Genomic DNA, 24834 nt, shown 5'->3' on the forward strand with positions numbered 1-24834 from the left:
AGAATCTAAAAGGAATGCAAACAAATTAGCAAGAAAAAATCAAACAATCCCATCAAAAAGCAGTCTAAGGACATGAATAAACAATTCTCAAAAGAAGATATACAAATGGCCAACAAATGTATGAAAATATGCTCAACATCACTAATGATGAGGGAAATGCAAATCAAAACCACAATGCGATACCACTTTACTCCTGCAAGAATGGTCATAATAAAAAAAAAAAAAAAAAAAAAGAATGTTGGTGGGGATTGGGGTGAAAAGGGAACACTATTACACTGCTGGTGGGAATGTAAACTAGTACAACTACTATGGAAAACAGTGTGGACATTCCTTAAAGAACTAAAAGTAGAACTACCATTTGATCCAGCAATCCTACTTCTAGGTATCTACCCAGAGGAAAAGAAGTCATTATATGAAAAAGATACTTGTACATGCATGTTTATAGCAGCACAATTTGCAATTGCAAAAATATGGAACTAGCCTAAATGCCCACCAATCAATGAGTGGATAAAGAAATTGTGGTATATATATATATGTGTGTATATATACACACACACACACACACATATATACACACATATATACGTATATATATATGTGTGTGTGTGTATATTTCGTATATATATATATGAATATATATATATGAGTGAGCTGTGACTGTGCCACTGCACTCCAGCCTGGGCAACACAGTGAGACTCTGTCTCAAAAAAAAAAGAAGTAGTCTATCCAAATAATTAGTGACATCGTCCAGGTCATTCGGCCTCAAATATATATATATATGGAATACTACTCAACCATAAAAAGGAAATGAAATAATGGCATTTGCAGCAACCTAGATGGAATTGGAGACCATTTTTCTAAGTGAAGTAACTCAGGAACAGAAAACCAAACATCATATGTTCTCACTCATAAGGGGAAGCTAAGCTATGAGGATACAAAGGCATAAGAATGATACAATGGACTTTGGAAACTGAGGGCAAGAGTGGGAAGAAGGTGAGGGATAAAAGACTACAAATTGGAGGCCAGGTGCGGTGGCTCACACCTGTAATCCCAGCACTTTAGGAGGCCAAGGTGGGCGGATCACCTGAGGTTGGGAGTTCAAGACCAACCTGACCAACATGGAGAAACCCTGTCTCTACTAAAAATACAAAATTAGCCGGGCATGGTGGCACATGCCTGTAATCCCAGCTACTCGGGAGGCTGAGGCAGAAGAATTGCTTCAATCTGGGAGGTGGAGATTGCAGTGATCTGAGATCATGCCATTGCACTCCAGCCTGGGAAACAAGAGCGAAATTCTGTCACACACACACAAAAAAAGACTACAAATTGGGTACAGTGTCATATTGCTTGGGTGATGGGAGCACCAAAATCTCAGAAATCACCACTAAAGAACTTATTCAGGTAATCAAACACCACCTGTTCCCCAAAACCTATGGAAAAAAAATTTTGCCATCTTTTCAGATTATTACATTTTTATGAATTACAATGTATACTGAGTTATTGTAATTAATCACTCTGATGGTGCTGGGCAAATGGGTCATTTCACCTTGGGAAATCTTGTGAAAATAACATTCCTTTGTGTTTACCTTTAAATAAACAGTTAGAGCAGCTCACCTATTTCTCTTGTCTGCTGACCTCTTCTTCAGCTTATGATCACTTGACTCCAGAACCTTAGATGATCTGGCAAGAGCTGTTGACTGGCTTATTTTTTTAGAAGGGACAATATCATCCTCTTCACTGAGTAAATCACTGATGCTGGTACCAGATTTCTATGGAGAGGAAGAAACAGAGACACTAAATGATTGCTGCTTTGGGAATTGTAGCTACAAAACATTTCTCTAAAGAAAGCAAGTTCTTCTCTGTACATACATCATTCTCTTAAAGAAAAACTGACACCAGGGAGATAATCCCATATTTCTCCTGGTTATACAAAAATAATCTGAAGTTCACAAAAGTAACCTACAAGTTCAGTTCAAAGCAAATAAAGGAAGGTCGATTCTTCTTTCAAATTCTCAATAATAATAATAATCATTATTTATTGACTATAGACTATATGTCTGGTATTATGCTTAATGCTACATGTATATTTCTAATATTCACCACATTCTGACAAGGTTCCTTTATCTCAGTTTTTACAAGTGAGAAAATCAGAGCTGAAAAAAGTAAGGCAGCTTGTTTATGATCCATAGCTGTAAAACCAGATTTTGATCTCCACGGGCTTCAAAGCCTGTATTTCTACCATAGTTTGAGGCCAAATGACTTGGACAATGTCACCTAATTATTTGGATAGACTACTTTTTTTTTTTTTTTTTGAGACAGGGTCTCACTGTGTTGCCCAGACTGGAGTGCAGTGGTGCAATCACAGCTCACTGCAACCCTGACCTCCCTGGGGCTCATGTGATCCTCTTACCTCAGCCTCCCAAGTAGCTGGGACTACAGACATGCGCCATCACACCTGGCTAATTTTTGTATTTTTTGTAGAGAGGAAGTTTGGCCATGTTGCTCAGGCAGGTCTTAAACTCCTGGGCTCAGGTGATCTGCCCATCTCAGCCTCCCAAAGTGCTGGAATTACAGGCGTGAGCCACCGTACCCAGTCAAGACTACTTTTTGTCACCATTCTATACTACAAAGAATTCATTCTGCTTTTAATCTTGCTAAAACGAACTGTTTATTATAGTCACAAATTTTCTTAATGAGAGAACCAATGGCTAAGCCCCTTGCAATTCATTTTTATTTTGAGAAAATGCAGCTACTGCAATGGACTGATCAGCCCTTTACATCACAAAATGTAAAATAAAGAGAGAAGATGGCATTATAGTTATTGGGTTCCATTTTTAAAAAAAGACATAAAGCTTGCTAATATAAATTCAGGATACAAACCCAAAGTTATTTTAAGTCTATCATTTAAAACTACCTTTTTTTCAGCGTGTCAGGGGGTATAATGTGTTGATCTGTGATGGGGGACAAATTAATTTAAATAAGCATGATAAGAATGTCTTCTTGGAAGCAATACAACCTTTTTTTTTTTTTTTTTTGAGATGGAGTCTCAGTCTGTTGCCCAGGCTGGAGTGCAGTGGCGTGATCTCCACTCACTGCAACCTCCGCCTCCCAGGTTCCAGTGATTCTCATGCCTCAGTCTCCCAAGTAGCTGGGACTAAAGGAATGCACCACCACACCTGGCTAATTTTTGTATTTTTAGTAGAGACAGGGTTTCACCATGTTGTCCAGGCTGGTCTCGAACTCCTGATGTTAAGTGATCTGCCTGCCTTGGCCTCCCAAAGTGCTGGGATTATAGGTGTGAGCCACCGCACCACCACAATACAACTTTTAAAAGGCAAAATTACAAAGATTTTTGCCTTTAAGTTATCCTTTGAGTGGCAGCTTTTAAAAATGGTTATTGACTAGTGCAACTGAAAAATAAATTTTAAATTTTATATAATGTCAACTAATTTAAGCAGCGGCATGTGGCTAGCAGCTACATTGAACAGCATGATTGTAAGATTACTTCTTTCTTTTTTTTTTTTAATTATACTTTAAGTTCTAGGGTACATGTGCATAACGTGCAGGTTTGTTACATAAGTATACATGTGCCATGTTGGTTTGCTGCACCCATCAACTCATCATTTAAATTAGGTATTCCTCCTAATGCTATCCCTCCCCCAGCCCCCAACCACCCTACAGGCCCCGGTGTGTGATGTTCCCTGCCCTGTGTCTAAGTGATCTTATTGTTCAATTCCCACCTGTGAGTGAGAACAGGCCATGTTTGGTTTTCTGTCCTTGTGATAGGTTGCTCAGAATGATGGTTTCCAGCTTCATCCAAGTCCCTGCAAAGGACATGACCTCATGCTTTTTTATGGCTGCATAGTATTCCATGGTGTATATGTGCCACATTTTCTTAATCCAGTCTATCATTGATGGACATTTGGGTTGGTTCCAAGGCTTTGCTATTGTGAATAGTGCCGCAATAAACATACGTGTGCATGTGTCTTTATAGTAGCACGATTTATAATCCTTTGGGTATACGCCCAGTAATGGGATTGCTGGGTCAAATGGTAATTCTAATTCTAGATCCTTGAGGAATTGCCACATTGCCTTCCACATGGTTGAACTACTTTACACTCCCACTAACAGTGTAAAAGCATTCCTATTTCTCCACATCCTCTCCAGCATCTATTTTTTCCTGACTTTTTAATGATTGCATTGTAACTGGCGTGAGATGGTATCTCACTGTGGTTTTGATTTGCATTTCTCTGATGACCAGTGATGATGAGCATTTTTTCATGTGTCTGTTGGCTGCACAGATGTCTTCTTTTGAGAAGTGTCTGTTCATATCCTTTGCCCACTTTTTGATGGGGTTTTTTTCTTGTAAATTTGTTTGAGTTCTTTGTAGGTTCTGGATATTAGCCCTTTGTCAGATGGGTAGATTGCAAAAATTTTCTCCCATTCTGTAGGTTGCCCATTCACTTTGATGGTAGTTTCTTTTGCTGTGCAGAAGCTCTTTAGTTTAATTAGATCCCATTTGTCTATTTTGGCTTTTGTTGCCATTGCTTTTGGTGTTTTAGTCATGAAGTCCTTGTCCATGTGACTACTGGCTACTGAATTGGACAATGTGGGTACAGGACATTTCTGTCATCACAGGAAGTTCTATTAGACAACATTGTCTTACAAGGCTCCATTTCAAAGGATCCTTATCAATATGCAAGTTATTTCTAAAAAAAGACTTGTTTCGACAGATGCTGGAGAGGATGTGGAAAAATAGGAGGGCTTTTACACTGTTAGTGGAGTGTAAATTAGTTCAATCATTGTGGAAGACAGTGCGGCGATTCCTCAAAGATCTATAACTAGAATTACCATTTGACCCCGCAATCCCATTACTGGGCATATACCCAAAGGATTATAAATCATGCTGCTATAAAGACACATGCACACGTATGCTTATTGCAGCACTATTCACAATAGCAAAGCCTTGGAACCAACCCAAATGTCCATCAATGATAGACTGGATTAAGAAAATGTGGCACATATACACCATAGAATACTATGCAGCCATAAAAAAGGATGAGGTCATGTCCTTTGCAGGGACATGGATGAAGCTGGAAACCATCATTCTGAGCAACCTATCACAAGGACAGAAAACCAAACATGGCCTGTTCTCACTCACAGGTGGGAACTGAACAATGAGATCACTTAGACACAGGGGGGAACATCACACACCAGAGCCTGTAGGGTTGTTGGGGGCTGGGGGAGGGATAGCATTAGGAGAAATACCTAATGTAAATGATGAGTTGATGGGTGCAGCAAACCAACATGGCACATGTATACCTATGTAACAAACCTGCACATTGTGCACATGTACCCTAGAACTTAAAGTATAATAATAATAATAATAATAATAAAAGCTTATTGACAAGGTAATCAAAATCTAGATGGGTCCAAGGACTGAAAGGAATTAAGGTTAACATAAACTACGTTGTTCAACAGCTAAGAATTTCAGGTACCAAAATACAAGTTAATCATGCTGTGAATGCTATTCAATATTAAGAATGTCAAACACTGACTTTGGGGAAGGACATGAACATTGTAACTCCTTGGCTTTCCCACTGTCTCATGGTCAGTTGCTTCACTCCTTCTTTCAGGCAACAAACACTTTCTAAAATTATTTTGTTCAACTAGCATGGGGGATTATCTAGTACCATTCACGCATTCATTTATTCACTAGTATTCACTGAGTGAGCACTCAGTATCTGTCAGGCCTTTGCTGTACTGCTAATAAAAAGAATGAAGACACATTCCTGTGTACAAGGGACTATATCATACAATGTGATAAGAGCTATAATAGAAATGTGTGCAAGATATGCGGGCATTCAGGCAACAAATTCTGCTTGGAGAAGTCTGGGATGATTTCTTCACAGAGGTGATGAGTTGATCTTCAAGAATGAAGTTTATCAGATGGATAAGAGCATTTCAACATTCAAAGTAGAAGGATTAGTACCAGCAAAAAATAGGGAGATACAAGAGCTAAGGCCAGGTGCAGTGGCTCATGCCTGTAATCCCAACCCTTTGGGAGGCCAAGGCAGGAGAATTGCTTGAGCCAGGAGTTTTGAGACCAACTTGGACAACCTTGGACAACATAGTGAGACCCTGTCTCTACAGAAAAAAAAAAAAAAAAAAAAGAGCTAAAATGTTTCAGGAGTGGCAAGTGGCGTGAGACTCCAGTATGGCTGGAGACTACGGTGGGTAAAGGGTATAAGTGGGAGACGAAGTTAGAGAGGCCAGTCAGGGTCAGATTCTAACACCATGCTCAAGGCTGATGACACACTGTGGTCTAGTAGAAAAACATACAGGTTGTCAGATAGACTAGGGTGAGAATTCCAGTTCTGCCACTTAATTATTTGCACTTAACCTCTTTAAGCTTTTGTTTCATGCTATGTAAAAGAGAGGTAATACTATCTCATGCGGCTAGTAAAAGAATTAAATAAAACAGAGCTGGACATGGTGGCTCACACCTGTAACCCCAGCACTTTGGGAGGCTGAGGTGCGCGGATCACTTGAGGTCAGGAGTTCGAGACCAGCCTGGCCAACATGGTGAAAGCCTGTCTCTAATAAAAATACAAAAATTAGCCAGGTGCAGTGGCATGTGCCTGGGATTACAATCCCAGCTACTTGGAAGGCTGAGGCAGGAGAATGGCTTGAATGCGGGAGGTGGAGGTTGTGGTGAGCCAAGATCATGCCTCTGCACTCCAGCCTGGGTGACAGAATGAGAGACTCCATCTCAAAAAAAAAAGAATTAAACAAAATAATGAATTAAAATCAGTATTTAGTGTTCTATTAGTTTCAGCCATAAAAACACAAAACAAACAACCCCCCCCCAAGTATTTAATAAATGACAGATAAGACGTGAAGTCCCTAGCACACAGAAAATGGGTAACAAATGTGTAATAAATATTTCCTCTTTATCCTATAGGGAACACAGTATCAGTGATGACTGTGAAGGTGGGAAGTCATGAAATCCTAACAGTTCCTAATGTCTTTCCCACGCACCTCCTCCTGTCCAATCCCACTGCAGGTACTCTCATTCAGGCATTCTCTCTCATGCCTCCTGTAGCCCAGCGGCTTCCTATCTGCTTCTCGTTATTCCCTCTTCAGTCTGCCCCACTGTAGGGTTGCCAGACACAGATTCCTAAAACACTCTTGTGATATGTGATTTTCTCTTCACCTGACATGAAAAGCCTTTCACAGATTGGCTGCAATGTGCCAGCCTGCCTTATCAACTCCTTTTCCACACAAATTCTCATCTAGTCAATTGGGTCCCTTGTAGCGCAAAAATGTGCTTTTCTGCACAGGTCATTCTTTCTACACCCATTTTGTATCTTTTCTCTGCTTCTCAAAACACTATCTTTCAATCTCAGTTAAAATCCTTTATTCTTCATTATGCTTTTTCCCCACAATCTCATGTAAAAGTTTTCTCTGCATCTTCCAAACTGTGGTAGCCCTCACTGGCTTACTACTGGGCTGGTATAAACTATCTTGTATTTCAGTATCTTTTTTTGACCTGGAGAAAAGGAAAATCAGGAGTATGAACCTTCACACATATAAATAATTACTTGTGGAACAGGGATTGGACTTAGTATGTATAGACTCTAGAATATGCTAAGCCAATGAAAAGAGCATAAGGCTTGATAGAAAAAAGAACTTTGAAAAAACCAGAGCTGCCAGAAAAGAGAATCCCTGTCTTACAGGCCAGAAGACTTTTGTCTCCTGTAAGTAAGAAGTATTTTTGGAATATTTTTAACAGATACCAGTTAAAGATGGTTCTGAGGGTGTAACTACATTAGCTCTTCCTTATAAATGCTCTAAGGAAACCATATAATATATTAATTAAACCATAGGCTTTGGACTCAGGCAAACTTGAATTTGAATTCTGGCTCTAATACTTATTTGCTACATGTTGTTGCACAAAATATTCAAGTCCTACTAGGCCTGTCTCAACATCTATAAAATGAAGATAATACTTTCCTCTTGAGGTTGTCATTACAATTAAGTAAGGTAAGTTATGTAAAATGCATAGCTGTCTGGTATGCCTGCAGCTACTAATATTATTAATACACTTGTTCTCTAATTCTCAATGCTTCAGGTTCAGTGACTTACAGGTGCTGTATAAAATAAGTTCTCCAGGAGACTCTGGTCATACTGAGGGTCATTCAGCTCACTGCTGCAATACACATCACTCCCAGGAGATGGGGAATCTGGAGGAGAGCCTAGCCCATCCCACAAATTGCCTTGGGATAATTCAGCACTGCAGAGATAAGAAAACAAAGCAGAAGAATTTTAATAGAAGCTTCAGCTGAACTATTCTCTCTTTAGTGAAACTTTCTGAGGTTCTAAATGTGGAAGGAGATATGTTAAACAGAAGACTCACATGAAACAAAAGACTACTGAATAAATATTTCCCAATTATACTACCCCTCTTCTGGGATGCTAACAACCAGTATTCAAAAACACACTACTGACACTGATTGTGATCTCATTCATGTATTCAACAAACATTTATTGGTCACCTATTATGTGCTAGGTGCTGGAAGATACAGAGGTGGCTAAGCTAACACAATCTGTACTCTTGTATTATTTATAGTCTGATAGGGAGAAAAAAGGTATAATTCAATGAGTTAAATATTATATATTGATTTTGCGAAAAATTCACAGATACACCCACTTCCAATAAACAAAAATACGTGCATTTAGGACTAATTATGGTGATATTAGTTCTATCTAGAACATAAAAAATGAATAAAACACAGTTTACAAACTAATAGGAAGATAAGCATACAAGTAACTATAAACTCAGAATTTTGAAGGAACAAATTCTCCTTTTTTTTTTTTTTTTGAAATCCCACACTGGTGGTTTTTTTTTTTTTTTTTTGAGGTGGAGTTTTGCTCTTGTTGCCCAGGCTGGAGTGCAATGGCATGATCTAGGCTCACTGCAACCTCTGCCTCCTGGGTTCAAGTGATTCTCCTGCCTTAGCCTCCCTAGTAGCTGGGATTGTAGGCGCCCGCCACCATGCCCGGCTAATTTTTGTATTTTTAGAGATGAGGTTTCACCACGTTGGCCAGGCTAGTCTCTAACTCCTTAGGTGATCCACTCACCTTGGCCTCCCGAAGTGCTGGGATTACTGGTCCCTTTTTTGATAACAATTTTTACTTTCTAACTTTCTTTCAGGTCCTTGTATAAATTCCATATTTTCCCTCAAAGTTTAGGCTCCTTGAGGGCAAAGTATGCATATATTTCTGTTTCTCCTACAGTAATTAACATTTAATAAGCACCTGTTAGTGAATTCAATGATTTCTTAATGAACATGATGCCAGGTACTGTGATGCACATTTTATTTATTATTTCTTTCCACGTTGCTTCCTTTCAAGCTAGGTGCTACACTTTTTTCCTTAATTTCTCAAGAAAATAGTATATAATCACTACCTTCAAGTTAGACAGTGTTCTCATATTATTTTGAACAAGCAGATAGTTAACATTCCCTTCCTCACCTTTCCTTAGGCTACAGCAGGGTTTCTCAATCTCAGCTCTGCTGACATGTTGGGTCAGACAATTCTTTATCTTTGGGACTGTCCTATGCATTTCAGATCCCTGGCCTCCACTTACCAGATGCCAGTAGCACGTTCCCAGTTGTGACAACTGAGAAATGTCTGCAGACACTGTAAATGTCTCATGGGGTTGGGGTGGGGAAGAATCACACCCTCCTTGAAAACCATCAATCTATAGTAACTCTCAAAGGTCAGAACAGCTTCCTAACTGCCATAATCCAACTAACAACTTCCCAGTCGACATGGCCTCTCTGCAGCTTCTGCAGCCCAGGAGTTTGAGACCTGCTTCTTTTTGAAACTCTACTTTTTGTTCTTTTATATAACTGTATTATTTGCCACATATACTCTCCCCTTTGTATACCCTTAAAGTTATGAAAATTTTTCCAGTTGCTTGTTATTCCCCACTTTGTATACCCTTAAAGTTATGAAGACTTTTCCAGTTTTTACTCTTTTTTGAAATTAATATTTCTTTGAATTTATTCACCTGTCTATGACATACTAAAAGGGCTAAAATTTGCCTGAGTTCCTTGGCCATAAAATAAGCCTATTCTCAGCACTATCCTCTTCTTTTTCTTCTTAGACATAATTTTAAATAAAAGAATACACATACCTATTTTGAAAGTCAAATAGGACTACAAGGCTTATAATAAGAAACAGTAGCTGACTGACTCCTCAGAGGTGATCACTTTCAATTCCCTTAGATGCTTCTTCTGGTATTTACCTCCATATTTCTCTTTTCAAAAATTTTATTAGAGACATGGTATTGCTTTATTGCCCAGCCTGGAGGGCACTGGTGTGATCATAGCTCACTGAAGCCTCGAACTCCTGGGCTCAAGGGATCCTCCTGTCTCAGCCTCCCTAGTAGTAGCTAGTATTACAGGTGCACACCAATACATTCAGCTAATTAAAAATTTTTGTAGAGACTGGGCCTCATTATGTTGCCCAGGCTGGTCTTGAACTAAACGATCTGACATAGCCTCCCAAAATACTGGGATTACAGGTGTGAGCCCCCATGCCTGGCTTTACCTGTATATTTTGAAGTGACACATTAATATACTGTTATTTTCTGATTTTTCACTTTTCTGTACGATCTATGAACTTCCTATTATGAAACATGAAGGACCCACTCTCTTACACTATTACACTTGAACCACACATTTCCCTTTTACCCATCTTCTCTATTTAGTTATATTACAAATTTTTTGGTTAAATTAATTTTCAGGGTTAATATTGTATCAGAGCCAAGTACAGTATATTTATTGCACCTCTTTTCTTATACAACTAATTATTGCTGGTATAAATTAACTGCCTTAATTTTCATTTGCTTAGTTTTCTTTGACCCTATTACTACTTTATGAGTGAACTCTTCAAGAGAATTGAAAATTTCCTTCGAGAGAACTTAAAATTTGGTCAATATATGTTCCATTCCCCTCCACCTCTGCACTCCTTAGAAACATCCCTACTGAAGTCAGGGACGCCCCCATATGGACTGTTTGCTCGCTCTCTATGACATACACCCGAAATCTCCTTCTATCCCTCTTCTGTGTTGTAGCCCCTATTTCTTAGACTATATGTCTTACTCTTTCTTCCTAAAATAAATGTTCAGTAGAAGATATTTTCCTGTGGTTTTCTGAGGAATAGTGCAAGACAGGTAAACTTCTGAGACTATGGATAAAGTCATTTTTACTCTACCCTCACACTTGACTAATAGTTTGATTAGGAGTGGAATTTTAGGTTGAAAATAATTTTACCTCAGAAATCTTAAGACATTTCTGCACTGAATTCCAAGGAACTGGTAGAAAACCCGATGTCATTCCAATTCCTGATACTGTATATGTGACTTTTATTCTTTCTCCCTCTCTGGAAGCTTTTAATATGGTCTCTCAGTATTTTAAAATTTCATAATTATGTGTATTGGTGTATCTTTTTTCATTCACTGTTCTGTGTTCTTGATCTTTTTTTTTTTCTTCCATAAACAGCTTTATTGAGATATAATTCACATACCATACAATCTTCCCATTTAAAGTGAGCAGTTTGGTCAGACATGGTGCTCACGCCTGTAATCCCAGCACTTTGGGAGGCTGAGGCCAGCGGAAGACTTGAGGTCAGGAGTTCAAGACCAGCCTGGCCAACACGGTGAAACCCCATCTCTACTAAAGATACAAAAAATTAGCTGGGCGTGGTGGCATGCACCTGCAATCCCAGCTACTCGGGAAGCTGAGGCAGGAGAATTGCTTGAACCCAGGAAGTGGAGGTTGCAGTTAGCTGAGGTTGCGTCGCTGCACTCCAGCCTGGGTGACAAAGCAAAACTCTGCCTCAAAAAAAAAAAATAAAAATAAAAAGACTAAATAAATAAAGTGAGCAATTCAATAGTTTTTAGTATGTTCATAAATGTGACCAACCACCACCACTCAATTTTAAAACATTTTCATCATCTCAAAAAGAAACTCTATAACCTTCAGCTATCACTACCCTACCCATCATCACTCCCAGCCCTAAGGAACTATTAATCTATTTTCTGTTTCTATAGATTTGCCTATTTGGACATTTCATCTAAATGAAATAAAAGTATATATATTTGTTTGTGACTGGCTTCTTTTTATCTGAGACAAGGTCTTGCTCTGCAACCCAGGTTGGAGTACAGTGTTGCAATCACAGCTTACTGCAGCCTCAACCTCCCACGCTCAACTGATCCTCCCACCTCAGCCTTCTGAATAGGCAGGACCACAGGTGTACGCCACCACACCAGGCTAATTTTTTACTTTTTGTAGAGACGGGGTCTCCCTATGTTGCCCAGGCTGGTCTCGAACTCCTGAGCTAAAGCGATTCTCCCAACTCGGCCTCCCAGATCACAGATATGAGCTACCACACTGCGCCCGGCCTGGCTTCTTTCAGTTAGCATGTTTTTAAGGTTCATCCATGCTGTAGCATGTAGCAGTACTTCACCTTGATGGCCAAAGGTGAAAACACTACTCTACTGTATGGATACTCCAGATTTCTTAATCCATTCATCAGTTGATAAGACATTTAGGTTGTTTCAATTTTGGGGTTGCTTCCATTTTTTTTTTTTTTGCATGTGGCTATCCAGTTGAATAATGCTGGTATGAACATTCATGTACACATTTTTACATAGATGTATGTTTTAATTTCCCTTGGGTATATAGCTAGGAGTTGAATTGCTGGGTCACATGGTAAATATTTGTTTAAAAATTTAATTGTTTTCTGTCATATGGTAAATCTATAGGTACGAGTTTGAGGAGCTGACAGACTATTTTCCAAAGTAGCTTCATCATTTTACATTCCTGCCAGCAGTGTACCAGGGTTTCAAATTCTCCACATCCTCATTAATGCATAGACTATTTGACTTTAGTGGGTGTGAAATAGTATCTCATTGTCTTGATTTCCTGATGACAAATGGTGTCAAGCATCTTTTCATGTGTATATTGGCTTTTTGGTTTTTTTTTTTGAGATGGAGTCTCACTCTTTCACCCAGGCTGGAGTGCAGTGGCGTGATCTCGGCTCACTGCAAGCTCTGCCTCCCGGGTTCATGCCATTCTCCTGCCTCAGCCTCCTTAGTAGCTAGGACTAAAGGCGCCTGCCACCACACCTGGCTAATTCTTTTGTATTTTCAGTAGAGATGGGGTTTCACTGTGTTGGCCAGGATGGTCTCGATCTCCTGACCTTGTGATCTGCCTGCCTTGGCCTCCCAAAGTGCTGGGATTACAGGTGTGAGCCACCACGTGCAGCCATATTGGCTATCTTAATATATTTTTTGGAGAAATGTTTATTCAGATTCATTGCCCATATTTTTAATTGGATTGTTTGTTCCTTGATTATTAAGTCATATAAGTTATTTATATGTTCTAGATATAAGTCCTGTATCAGATGTAAGATCTGTAAATATTTTTTCCCTTTCTGTGGTATCTTCTCACTTTAATAGTGTCCTTTGAAGCACATACATTTTTAATTTTGATGGAATCCAATTTATGTATCTTTTCTTGTTTGTGCTTTTGGTGTCATATCTAAGAATCATTTCCCAAATTCAAGGTCACAGATTTACCTCTATGTTTTCTCTAAGTTTTATAGTTTTAGCTCTTCCATTTAGCTGCTTGATCCATTTTGAGTTAATTTTTGTATATGGTGTGAGATAAGGGTCCAACTTTTTTTTTTTTTTTTTTTTTTTTTTAGAAACAGGTCTCGCTTTGTCACTGAAGCTGGAATGCGGTGGTGTAATCCTAGCTCATTGTATCCTTGAACTCCTGGGCTCAAGTAATCCTCCTGCCTCAGTCTCCTGAGTAGCTAGGACTACAGTCATGTGCCACCACACCTAGCTAATCTTTTTTATTTTTATTTTTTGTAGAGATGGGGGTTTCACTATGTAGCCCAGGCTGGTCTCAAACTCCTGGCCTCAAATGACCCTACTGCCTCAGCCTCCCAAAATGTTGGGATTACACCATGAGCCACCATGCCTGGTCCCAACTTCATTTTTTCTGCATGGGGCTATCCAGTTGTTCCAGCACCATTTGTTGAAAATACTATTTGTTCCCCCATTGATTGGTCTTCACAGCCTTGTCTAACTCATATTAGTTGACCACAGACAGATGGGTTTATTTCTAAACTATCAATTCTATTCCATTGATTTATATGGCTATCCTTATGCCAGTATCACACTGACTTGATTACTGTTGTTCTGTAGTAAGCTTTAAAATTGGAAAGTGTGAGTCCTACTTTCTTTTTTTTTCCAAGATTGTTTTGGCTGTTCTGGGTCCCCTGCAATTTCTTATGATTTTAGAAACAGCTTGTCAATTTCCACAAAGAAGTCAGCTGGGATTCTGATATTGTGTTGAAAGATAAACATAGGATTTTTTCCATGTACTTAAATCCTCTTTATTTCAATAATGTTTAATAGTTTATATTTTATTTTTTATTTTTTTGAGACAAGATCTCACTCTGTCACCCAGACTGGAGTGTAGTAATCATGGCTCACTGTTGCTCAAGGGATTCTCCTGCCTCAGCTTGCCAAGTAGCTGGGACTACAGGTGTGTGCCATCATGACTGGCTGTTTTTCTGCATCTCTTGAGATAATCACATGGTTTTTGTCTTTTATTCTATTGATATGGTGAGGCCGGGTGCGGTGGCTCACGCCTGTAATCCCAGCTACTTAGGAGGCTAGGGCAGGAGAATCGCTTGAACCCAGGAGGCAGAGGTTGCAGTAAGCCGAGATCAAGCCATTACACTCTAGCCTGGGTGATACAGTTAGACTTGGTCTCAAAAAAAAAAAAAAAAAAAATCTTTCTATCTGTCTATCTCTCTCTCTTTATAGATACAGATATAGATAATGGTGGATCACATATATTGATTTTCAGGTGTCAAACTAACTCTCATTCCTGGAATAAATCCTGCTTGGTCATAGTATAAAATTATTTTTATATGTTGCTGGGTTCAGTTTGCAAGTATTTTCTGGAGTATGTTGTGTTGTTACTTCCCTGTAATAGAAATCTAAACTTCAAATCAAACTAATTGGAGGTTTTGTTTTTCTTTTTTTTTTTTCGAGATGGAGTCTTACTCTATCATCCAGGCTGGAGTGCAGTAGCATGATCTTGGCTCATTGCAACCTCTACCTCCAGGGTTCAAGCAATTCTCCTGCCTCAGCCTCCTGAGTAGCTGCACCACCACGCCTGGCTCATTTTTGTAGTTTTAGTAGACAGGGTTTCACCCTGTTGGCCAGGCTGGTCTCAAACTCCTGAACTCAGGTGATCCACCCACCTTGGATTGAAAGTGCTGGGATTATAGGTGTGAGCTTTTGGAGCCTTTGAAACACATGTTCTCCCATAACCTTTAAAACTTTGGCACATATTGCTTTTAACCACTATGCCCTATTAACTTTCCAAGACATGAATGTAGACAGTATCTTGTATTCAAGAGACAATAAATAGATGAGTCTGGTTGGAGGGCACATGTTATTCATAATGTTAATATAAACAACTACCAACAGTAAAAATACTATGTGTCGGCCAGGCACTGTGGCTCATGCTTGTAATCCCAGCACTTTGGAAGGCTGAAGCGAGTGGATCACTTGAGGTCAAGAGTTTGAGACCAGCCTGGACAACACGGTGAAACCCTGTCGCTACTAAAAATACAAAAATTAGCCAAGAGTGGTGGTGCATGCTTGTAGAACCAGCTACTTGGGAAGCAGAGGCAGGATAATCGCTTGAACCCGGGAGAAGGAGGTTGCAGTGAGCCGAGATTGTACCACGGCACTCCAGCCTGGGCAACAGAGTGAGACTCTGTCTCAAAAAAACAAAAAACAAAAAAAACCCCTCAAAATATTATGTGTCAAGCATTGTGTTACTCCTCTATATATATCATTTTTAATCCTTACAACAATTTTGCAAAGTTAGGTACAATTCCAATTTTACCAATGCCTCTGAAGTTCAGAGATACCTGCTTAAGGCCACAAAGCTAATTAGAGATGAACCTTGAATTTTCACTTGTATCTGTTTAAAATCCATGCTCTTTTCATCATACCATGTTAACACTGGTATTGGGGAAAGAGTTGGGAGATAAGAATGGTAAGGTAGAACGGGATCATTCTGTAAGTAAAGCCAAAAGTAAAGGGCTAAAGTTTGGAGTTTTATTTAGTAGGCAATAGTGATAGTTTAAGGAATAGGGAAGGGCTTGGTTAGTCTAAGGACATGTTACTTTAGGAAGATGAATCTGATAACAATGCATACTATGAATTGGAGGAAGAGTTCAAAAGGAGGAAAGCCAGTTAATAGTGCTTACCTGCCTAATAGCAGCTGTATAGCTCTGGTATCAGCTTTTGTGTCATGTCTCCAAAATGTATTCTCAGTTGAAGGGAGGAGGTGATCTTCAATGTGGTCTTTAAACTGATTCCTAGAAAAGGCTCTGATTCTAAGGTGTGGAAAAATACTTTCTCACTGAGTGGCTAACAGACGGAAAAAATCTAAATCATAATCACTTCGTACATGCCGCTGGTCTGACTCAGAAAATTTAACATACTTTAGACTTAACTGCCTTAAATAAAACTTTACACTTTGCAAAGCTCTTTCTTACAGTCAAATCCCATCTCATTTCTGTGAGGTAGGGAGAGAATATCCCCATTTTACATCCAAGGATACGAGTTTGGAGAGAGTAAAGAATTTACCCATTTACATATGCTGCAAGTACCAGTGCTAGGATAAGATTTTTAGTATCTTAACTCCTAGTGTAGGCTTCTTTCCCACCACATCAGGAATTATTTGATAAGCGTTTCCAAGATTATCCAGTCCATAACTTGACAAAAAACACAGGTTAACAACTATTAAGAAATGAATTGTGTAACTTACTGTGTTGATGCTCTAAGAGAATCTTCATTAATAGGAGGATGAACTTGATCCAACAACATGCTGGTCTCTGGGCTTGATTTCATTGCAGAAATCACCATGGCATTACGCAGTTTATTGCCTTGTTCTAACAGAGCTGAAGAGGGTAAATGTAGAAAACGGAAAAATCCAAAATGCAGCAGAAACATTTGGAATATTCAGTGCATTTCCTTCTATCAGAGGACTCACCAGTGTGTACTGGAATAGTTTACTCATCTGCCTTCCCCATTAGCTTGAGAATTCCTTGAGGACATTTATGCAAAAGAGATGTTTACTGAGTTTCTACTGTGCACTGTTTTAGATGCTGGCATTATAACAATGAATGAAGTCTCCATTCCGGAGACTGACCTCTTGTGGGGGTTGTTATATCCATATACTGACTCTTCCAACTGGTGTTTGTACCTAATAAGGTTAGTAATGTTTATATATTGTTTTTGTATCCAGATACCAAATTCATACTTCTATGGATGAAGAAAAGAGTGCTAAAAAGCTTCCATGACTCATACAGCAGGTTAATGGAAAAGTCAGGATAAAACCTGACTTTTCCGACTTTCTGATAGGTAAAATTTATCCCATCCCTTAAGGGGTCCCACAACAATAGCAGCAACAGAAATTAGAGAATACACTTATTGCATGTTTACCACATGCGAGGCACTATTCTAAGTATTTTAACATGTATTACTCACTTAATCCTCCCAACAGTCCTCTGAGATATGTACTATGACTTCTTTTGTTTTCCAGATAAAAAATTGAGGCAGAGAGTAGGTAACTTGACCAAGTTGTACACGCAATACATCTATAACCAGATGATTCCACATCCTGTGCTTTTAACTGCTATAATATCTATGACCCTACTTAGTTCTTAGGCTTCTTTTTAAAAGCTGAGTGCTAGCTGAGCACGGCAGCATGTGCCCATGGTCCCAGCTACTTGGGAGGCTGAGGCAGGAGGACTGCTTAAATCAGGAAGACTGCTTGAGTCTAGGAGTTTGAGGCGATAGTATGCTATGATCACACCTATGAATAGTCACGGTGTTCTAGCCTGGGCAACACAGTGAGACTCTGTTTCTAAATAAAAACAAATAAAATAAAAAAGCTCAGGCCCAATAGTATTGTTCCAACAGATACAGGAGGTATTATTATTTTCTTGAGGTTCCACAGGTGCTTAGAAAGTGCCCAACTCCTAGTCTAATTTTATAATTTCTAAAAATAAAGTATGATGGTTAGGCCAAGAAAAAAAACAAGTCAAATATATCCATAGTCTTATACATTATTTACATATGTTTAGAGACAGAGTCTTGCTCTGTTGCCCTAGCTGGAATGCAGTGGTACAATCAAGTTCACCATAGCCTCAAACTTCCAGGCTCAAGCAATCCTTCCACTTCAGCCTCCCAAGTAGCTAGGACTATAGGTGCATACCACCATGCCTGGCTTATTTTTTATTTTTTTGTACAGATAGTATCTTGCTATGATGCCCAGGCTGGTCTTGAACTCTTGGCCTCAAGCTCTCCTCCTGCCCCGGCCTCCCAAAGTCCATAAACATCGAAACATCTAATATTTGTTACTATAAAGAGGTCAAAATATAGCTTAAAAACTTAAAAAAAATCCAAAATCTTAAATACCATATGTTCAATGTGTGATGTGGCAATACAACTAAACTAAAAAATAAAGATCACTCACTGTGATAGGCAGAATTCTAGGATGCTACCCCAAGATCCCCAGTGCCTCATATACTCATACCTTGTCCTAGTGATTCAAACACTTGTCTAGGTATTACCGTGAAAGGATTTTGCAGATGTAATTATTTAAAACTTTTTTTTTTTTTTTTTTTTTTTTTTAGACAAGGTCTTACTCTGTTACCCAGGCTGGAGTGCATTGGCATGATCACGACTCACTGGAGCCTCGACCTCCCAGGCTCAAGTGATCCTCCCACCACAGCCTCCCAAAGCGCTGGGATTACAGGCATGAGCCAGCTTGCCCAGACTTGCAGATGTAATTAATGCTTACCTTAAGACAGGATGATTATCTTGGTAGGCAGAACCTAATCATATTAACCTTTTAAAGCAGATTTTTCTCTGGCTGGTTAAAGGATATGATAGTCAGAGATGTGAAGTATGAGAAGAATCTAATGTATCATTGCTATTTTGAAAACGGGGAAGAACAGGATCCTGCTGTGTAGTTAGTGTTTCATAAATACTAGCTGGTTGACTGATACAGCTTTGTACCCTCTTTTCTGGTATGTTATTAGTACATCAAAGACCAGAAAAATCATTAGGTTTATGTATTTGTTGTGTCCCTCACATGACCTCAACTCTATGCTTACTAAAGTGGCCCACTTAATCTTGTGGTTGGAAGAGACCTTTAAAGATCTTATCCAGTGTAACTGGAGGCCATTATCCTAGGTGAACTAAGTCAGGAACAGAAAACTAAATACTGCATGTTTTCACTTATAAATGGGAGCTAAAAACTGGGTACTTAGGGATATAAAGATGGTAACAATAGAAACTGGGGACTACTAGAGGGGGAGGGAAGACGAGGACAAGGGTTGAAAAACTATTGGGTGCTATGCTCAGTACTGGGCGACAGGATAATTCATACCCCAATTCTCAGCATCACGCAATATACCCAGGAAAGAAACCTGCACATATACCTCCTGAATCTAAAATAAAATTGAAAAAAAAAAAAAAAAAAAGATCTTATCCAGCTATGTACTTGATAATTTAACCCCATCTGTAAAAGTCACATCAGAAGGTTATCCAGCCCACACTTGACCATTTACAGTGATGTGGTCCCTCTCCCATTTGTGCACAAGTCAGACTACTAACTCAGACTAGAGTCGAAATCTACCTTGTTTTACCTTTAAATCCACAGATCCTAGTAACTCTTATTGAAGAGGTTGCACATTGACAGCCCATGGTTGTGCACGGCATATTTTGTTTGGCTTGAATGGCTGGCCAGCAAGGTCTTGATTTAAAAAGCAAAAGCAAAACAAAACAGGCCTAGGTAAACAATGAACCTAGAGGCATAGGACTTTGCCTTAAAGTCTGAGACAATAATAAATGAGAGCTGCCCCCTTTGATAGCACAGGAGCTGCCTAAGTCTGAGCTTGTGTTTTCATTTAAAAATGGGGATAATGCCTACCTCATGTGACTTTTGTAAGATTATGTATATAAAGCACTTGGCATAGTAGGTAGCACATAATTAGTGCTCAATAAGTGGTAGCTGTTTTCTCCAGGCTATCTCTTGCTGGTCCTTTTACCAGTCTGGTTACTCTCCTTAGAAGGAACACATCTCCTCTCCAGAACACATGGACACAGAGAGGGGAACATCACACACCGGGGCCTGTCAGGGGTTGGGGGGCTAGGGGAGAGATAGCATTAGGAGAAATACCTAATGTAGGTGACGGGTTGATGGGTGCAGCAAACCACCATGGCATGTGTATACCTATGTAACAGAACTGCACATTCTGCACATGTATCCTAGAACTTAAAAGTATAATAAAAAAAAATAAAAGTTAAAAAAAAAAAGAAGGAACACATCTACTTTCCTTTAGATCTTTAATGCTACCTTCTTCTTTCTCTTTGCTTTTTTTTTTTTTTTTTTTTAGAGATGAGATCTTGCTACATTGTCCAGGCTGGACTCGAACTCCTAGGCTCAAGTGATCCTCTTACCTCAGCCTCCTGAGTAGCTTAATGTTATCTTCTTAATGAGGTCTTCCTTTGCCAACCTATGTAAAACTAACATCCCCTTCTCTCACCTTCCTGGCTTCATATATCGCCATTGCCATGATCACCAAGTAACACACAATTATTTAGTCTATCATTTGTCTTCCAATCAATATAAAATCCATATAGCAGGAGTTTATATATATATATATATTTAACTACTGTAGCCCTGATACCTAGAAGAGCACCAGACATTTGGTAGTGCTGAATAGATAACTGCTTATTGAGTCAACAAATATCTTTCCTAAAGTCTAGTGCTTGGGTCTACACAAGTGAGCTGACAAGTGCTGAGTACATTGGGTCAATTTTCCTTCTTGTTAATGCAGTCTTTGCATTAAAGACTAACATTAATAGTTTATAATCTTGGAGTATATATATATTTTTTATTTTTAGAATGTATATATATATATTTTTTCTTTTTTCTCTTTTTGAGACAGAGTTTCGCTCTGTTGCCCAGGCTTTGCAGTGGTACAATCTTGGATCACTGCAACCTCTGCCTCCTGGGTTGAAGCGATTCTCCTGCCTCAGCCTCCTGATTAGTTGGGACTACAGGTGCCTACCACCACACCCGGCTAATTTTTGTATTTTTAGTAGAGACAGGGTTTCACCATGTTGGCCAGGCTAGTTTCAAACTCCTGACCTCAAGAGATCTGCCCGCCTCAGCCTCCCAAAGTGTTGGGATTACAGGCGTGAGCCACCGTGCCTGGCCCGTATATTTTTTAAAGTAGGGAATCTAAGACATTTCAGTTGAAAAACTATAAACAAAATTGTTTTTGTTCTTTTACAAAATGTCCTTAAGAATGTAAATTATGTACCCAAATAGTTATTTAAAAGACTTTTCTGATGCTACAGATATTTTAATTTTGGAAATTTTACTTGTAGGGATGTAGACAAATTCCTGTTATGATCCTGAGGTCAAAGAGACACATGGTTGATCATTACAGTGTAATGTAAGTCAATTGCTTTTATTATACCACTCCTTAACATGAGGGTAATCTAATTCTGTCCCTGTTTGCTTTTTTATTTCTGTCTAAGCCCTTATAAGGGTAAACTGTCTCCTTTCTTCTTCTATTTGGCCACAAGTCATTATTTAATTCCCAGGATTAAGATCAGCAGCTGTGTACTGAATGTTCTCACTAAGACTAAGTGTTTTCAGAATGTGAAATGGATTTTATACTAGTCTCCATACAGTGGGATAAATAAATGCTGATCATGAGACAAAAACCTTACCTGCCTTGAATTATTTGGGACAAAATAAGGACTAATCCTTTTCTATGATAAAGGTTTTCCCCTTATATCCAATTCCTTTTAAACGATTCCTTCCCCAAACTTACAATTATAAGCACCGAGTAATTATTCAGAAATACCTTGGTGGTTTAATACGGCTGTCTTTAAGTGGTGCGAGATGCTGGACTCTAGCAAGACTGCCTGTTTTTATTTGACTTAGTTCAAACAAGAGTCTTGGTTCTCTTTGTAGGCTGGCTAACAAGCAGAGCAATCCCAATAAACGTAGCTTAGTCTGACTCAGTTCACAAATAAATACATACCTGAAAGAAGATCCTTGGTAGGGGGGTTGTTTGAAGAAAGAATGCATGAGTCACTGTGACTCTTGGCAAGTGTTCTAATTTGAGGCTGGAATTCAGAACTGTTCAGAAGGGACATCTGCTTCCGTGGAGCTCTGCCTTTCAAAGTTACAGACTCTAAACTCTGTCCTGAATTAAGATGGTGCTGTAGTCCAAAGGAAGAATCCTTTATTGTATCAGGGTTCTCTGCAAAGTATACATGGTCTTTTCCCCTGTTTTTTTAAAAAAGGAGAACATCAGCAATATATAATCTATTATGGTAACATTCTGTTTTGTCAGAGACAGAAAGTAGACCAGTGGTTTTGGCAAGGTAGTTTGGACCTCAAAAAGGGTGACTTATTTGCAATGCAAATTTGTAAATCTCTTTTTCATCTCCCAAATTATAGAAATAATAGATGCTTTACCTACAGTTAGGGAGTCACAGCTTAAACGAGACAGTAAAACGAAGAGCTCAGCAGAGCCCGACGCAAAGCAAATGCTTCATAAATAATTATTTAAAACAAAAACCTGATTCTTATTCAATTCTATTTCACAGAATAGCTCCCTATCCCTCTTTTCCCTCATGAACATCTGTCCTGCATCTGGATATCATTTAGTCATTTATCTGTATGTTGGCTTCTCCGCTAGATTGTGAGTAGTTCTGGAAAACAGAAATCATGTCTTACTTATTTCTAGGCCCAGCACCTAGTATCAAACCAGGACCAGAGTGGGTGCTTCACAGTTATCTGCTAAATGAGGACTGTGCCTCTCTCTGCTGTTAATCTTTTACTCAACCATAAATGAAAGACAGAAATCACAAGTACAGTGCAGTTAACTGACAGATTGACTGGTATTAGGCATGGTAATTACCTTGGAGTGGTTGATCTACTGCTGTTGGCTGCTAACTCTTTTCCATCAATTTTGATGGTATGTATGTCGCGAGGCCTTGATGGAACCTGAAACTGGGTACTGCTGGGTTCAGCATTCTCTCTGAATCCTTGCTTAGATAAAAGCACATTTTCTGTCATGTCAGTGGTAGGAAGTGGATGGTAGCTGTCGTAAGTTTCTGACAGTGGTTCCAGGGCAAGTGAGACCTAAGAGAGACACATAGTATATGAGAAATTTTCTTTAGCATTGATTAACTAATTTTAAGACTCCCCTGCTTAATATTAATTAATGTCCCCCATTCCTTACAAGATTAATGTCCCCCATTAATTATCTAAATTTCTGCCTACCTCGGAAGCCTCATATCTTACTAAGCTTCCTTCCTTCATCCCTCTGTTCCAATAGACCAATTACTTATGGTTCTCTAAATGTACCTCATATTTCATTGCTTTATGCCTTTGTATATACAATTTCCCCCAGTATTCCTTCTTTACATCTAAGTAGAGACGCCATGTCCACTGCCTTCTTCAAGTTTCTACTTACTCTGTATCTATCCATTAGTATAATCACCATTTACTGAACCTTTTACTACAAGCCAGTAACTGTGCTAAGTTCCTCATATAGAGAAGATAATGTGATTATATAAGGCCATCAGGAAAGTATATTACCCTAATTCGAAGATTTTTTTTTTTTTAAAGCAAAGACTTAGAGAAGGTACTTGCAACCTTTCATTCATCATCCTGATTAAATTATGCATTCCTTGAAGGCACTGGCTATCTTCTTCATTTTTCTATCGACTAATTAGCATAGTATCTGTATAAATAGTATGCAAGTCTAATATGCCTAATAATGCTAATGGTCTGATGAATAAAATAAGGACATAACATTTTCTGCATTGTTATTATTAGTTGCTTGGGAAAAATAAGGTCCTAGTTCTATGCTGGAGATGAAGAGGGGTGAGGTAGGAGGACAACTAAGATGCAAAGGTAATTACTTTAAGTTTCCTTATCATCTCCTTCCTGTGAGTTCACGTTCTTTGTGAAAAGGCTCTCTAGTCCTCTGAAAAGCCCAATGGAGGAATGAAAAATAAAATGGAGTTTTAAAGCAAAACCTTAAGGAAGAAAGTGAAGGATATACTCCAAAGGAAAAGAATAGCAGCTTTGAAAGTTCAGTTTCAATGACAAAGAAGCAGAAGGAATTGTTTAAGCAGCCAAAGACCATCAAATAATGAAGGCCCTAACACAAAAATGAAAAACTGCAGTTAGATGTTTTATGATGTCTCTGGGAAGGTCAATGAAATATTTTATCCAGAAGAACTGCCAAGGCACAAACTCAATACAACATGCCTGGGTCTTGATGAGAATTCTTTTCATGAACCATAACATAAAGTCCTTCAAATCTATTCATTGTGAAGATCTTTGTACAAAGACAAATGACAGCAATGCAGTGGGATGAATACTCTGTGCAGTGATCACTGTAACAGCATCACAGAAAATCCTGGTTGCTCAAACATAAATGTCAGGAAGTGTTCCCTTACCATTCATCACTTGCCAAAGACTGCCTCTGCATTCTAGAAACAAAGGAGACATTGAGGACAAAGGTAGTGTTCCTGGCGTTTACAATGAGCTGCTGACTGGCCACAGAGTTTGCTTTAACTCATAGGCCTGTATTACTATTAGACCTTGA

At 38.9% G+C, this 24834-nt stretch overlaps 1 protein-coding gene across 10 annotated transcripts in view; it reads right to left on the reverse strand.

The window, feature by feature from the left end:
- The window catches only part of C2CD3 (C2 domain containing 3 centriole elongation regulator), a 164046-nt gene that overhangs the window by 104639 nt on the left and 34573 nt on the right, over positions 1–24834 (reverse strand). For 9 of the 10 annotated variants that reach the window (XM_058446742.1, XM_058446744.1, XM_058446741.1 and 6 more), the window contains 6 exons: positions 23134–23357; positions 22249–22496; positions 16944–17076; positions 16381–16509; positions 8149–8296; positions 1615–1769 (listed from right to left, as the gene is read on the reverse strand). In XM_058446742.1, the coding sequence (XP_058302725.1) occupies positions 1615–1769; positions 8149–8296; positions 16381–16509; positions 16944–17076; positions 22249–22496; positions 23134–23357 (1037 nt within the window). The remainder of the gene's footprint in view (positions 1–1614; positions 1770–8148; positions 8297–16380; positions 16510–16943; positions 17077–22248; positions 22497–23133; positions 23358–24834) is intronic. The other variant, XM_058446740.1, reaches the window with a different exon arrangement.

This window comes from Hylobates moloch, unplaced genomic scaffold (genome assembly GCF_009828535.3).
Source record: "Hylobates moloch isolate HMO894 unplaced genomic scaffold, HMol_V3 SCAFFOLD_11, whole genome shotgun sequence".
Classification (NCBI taxonomy): Eukaryota; Metazoa; Chordata; class Mammalia; order Primates; family Hylobatidae; genus Hylobates; species Hylobates moloch.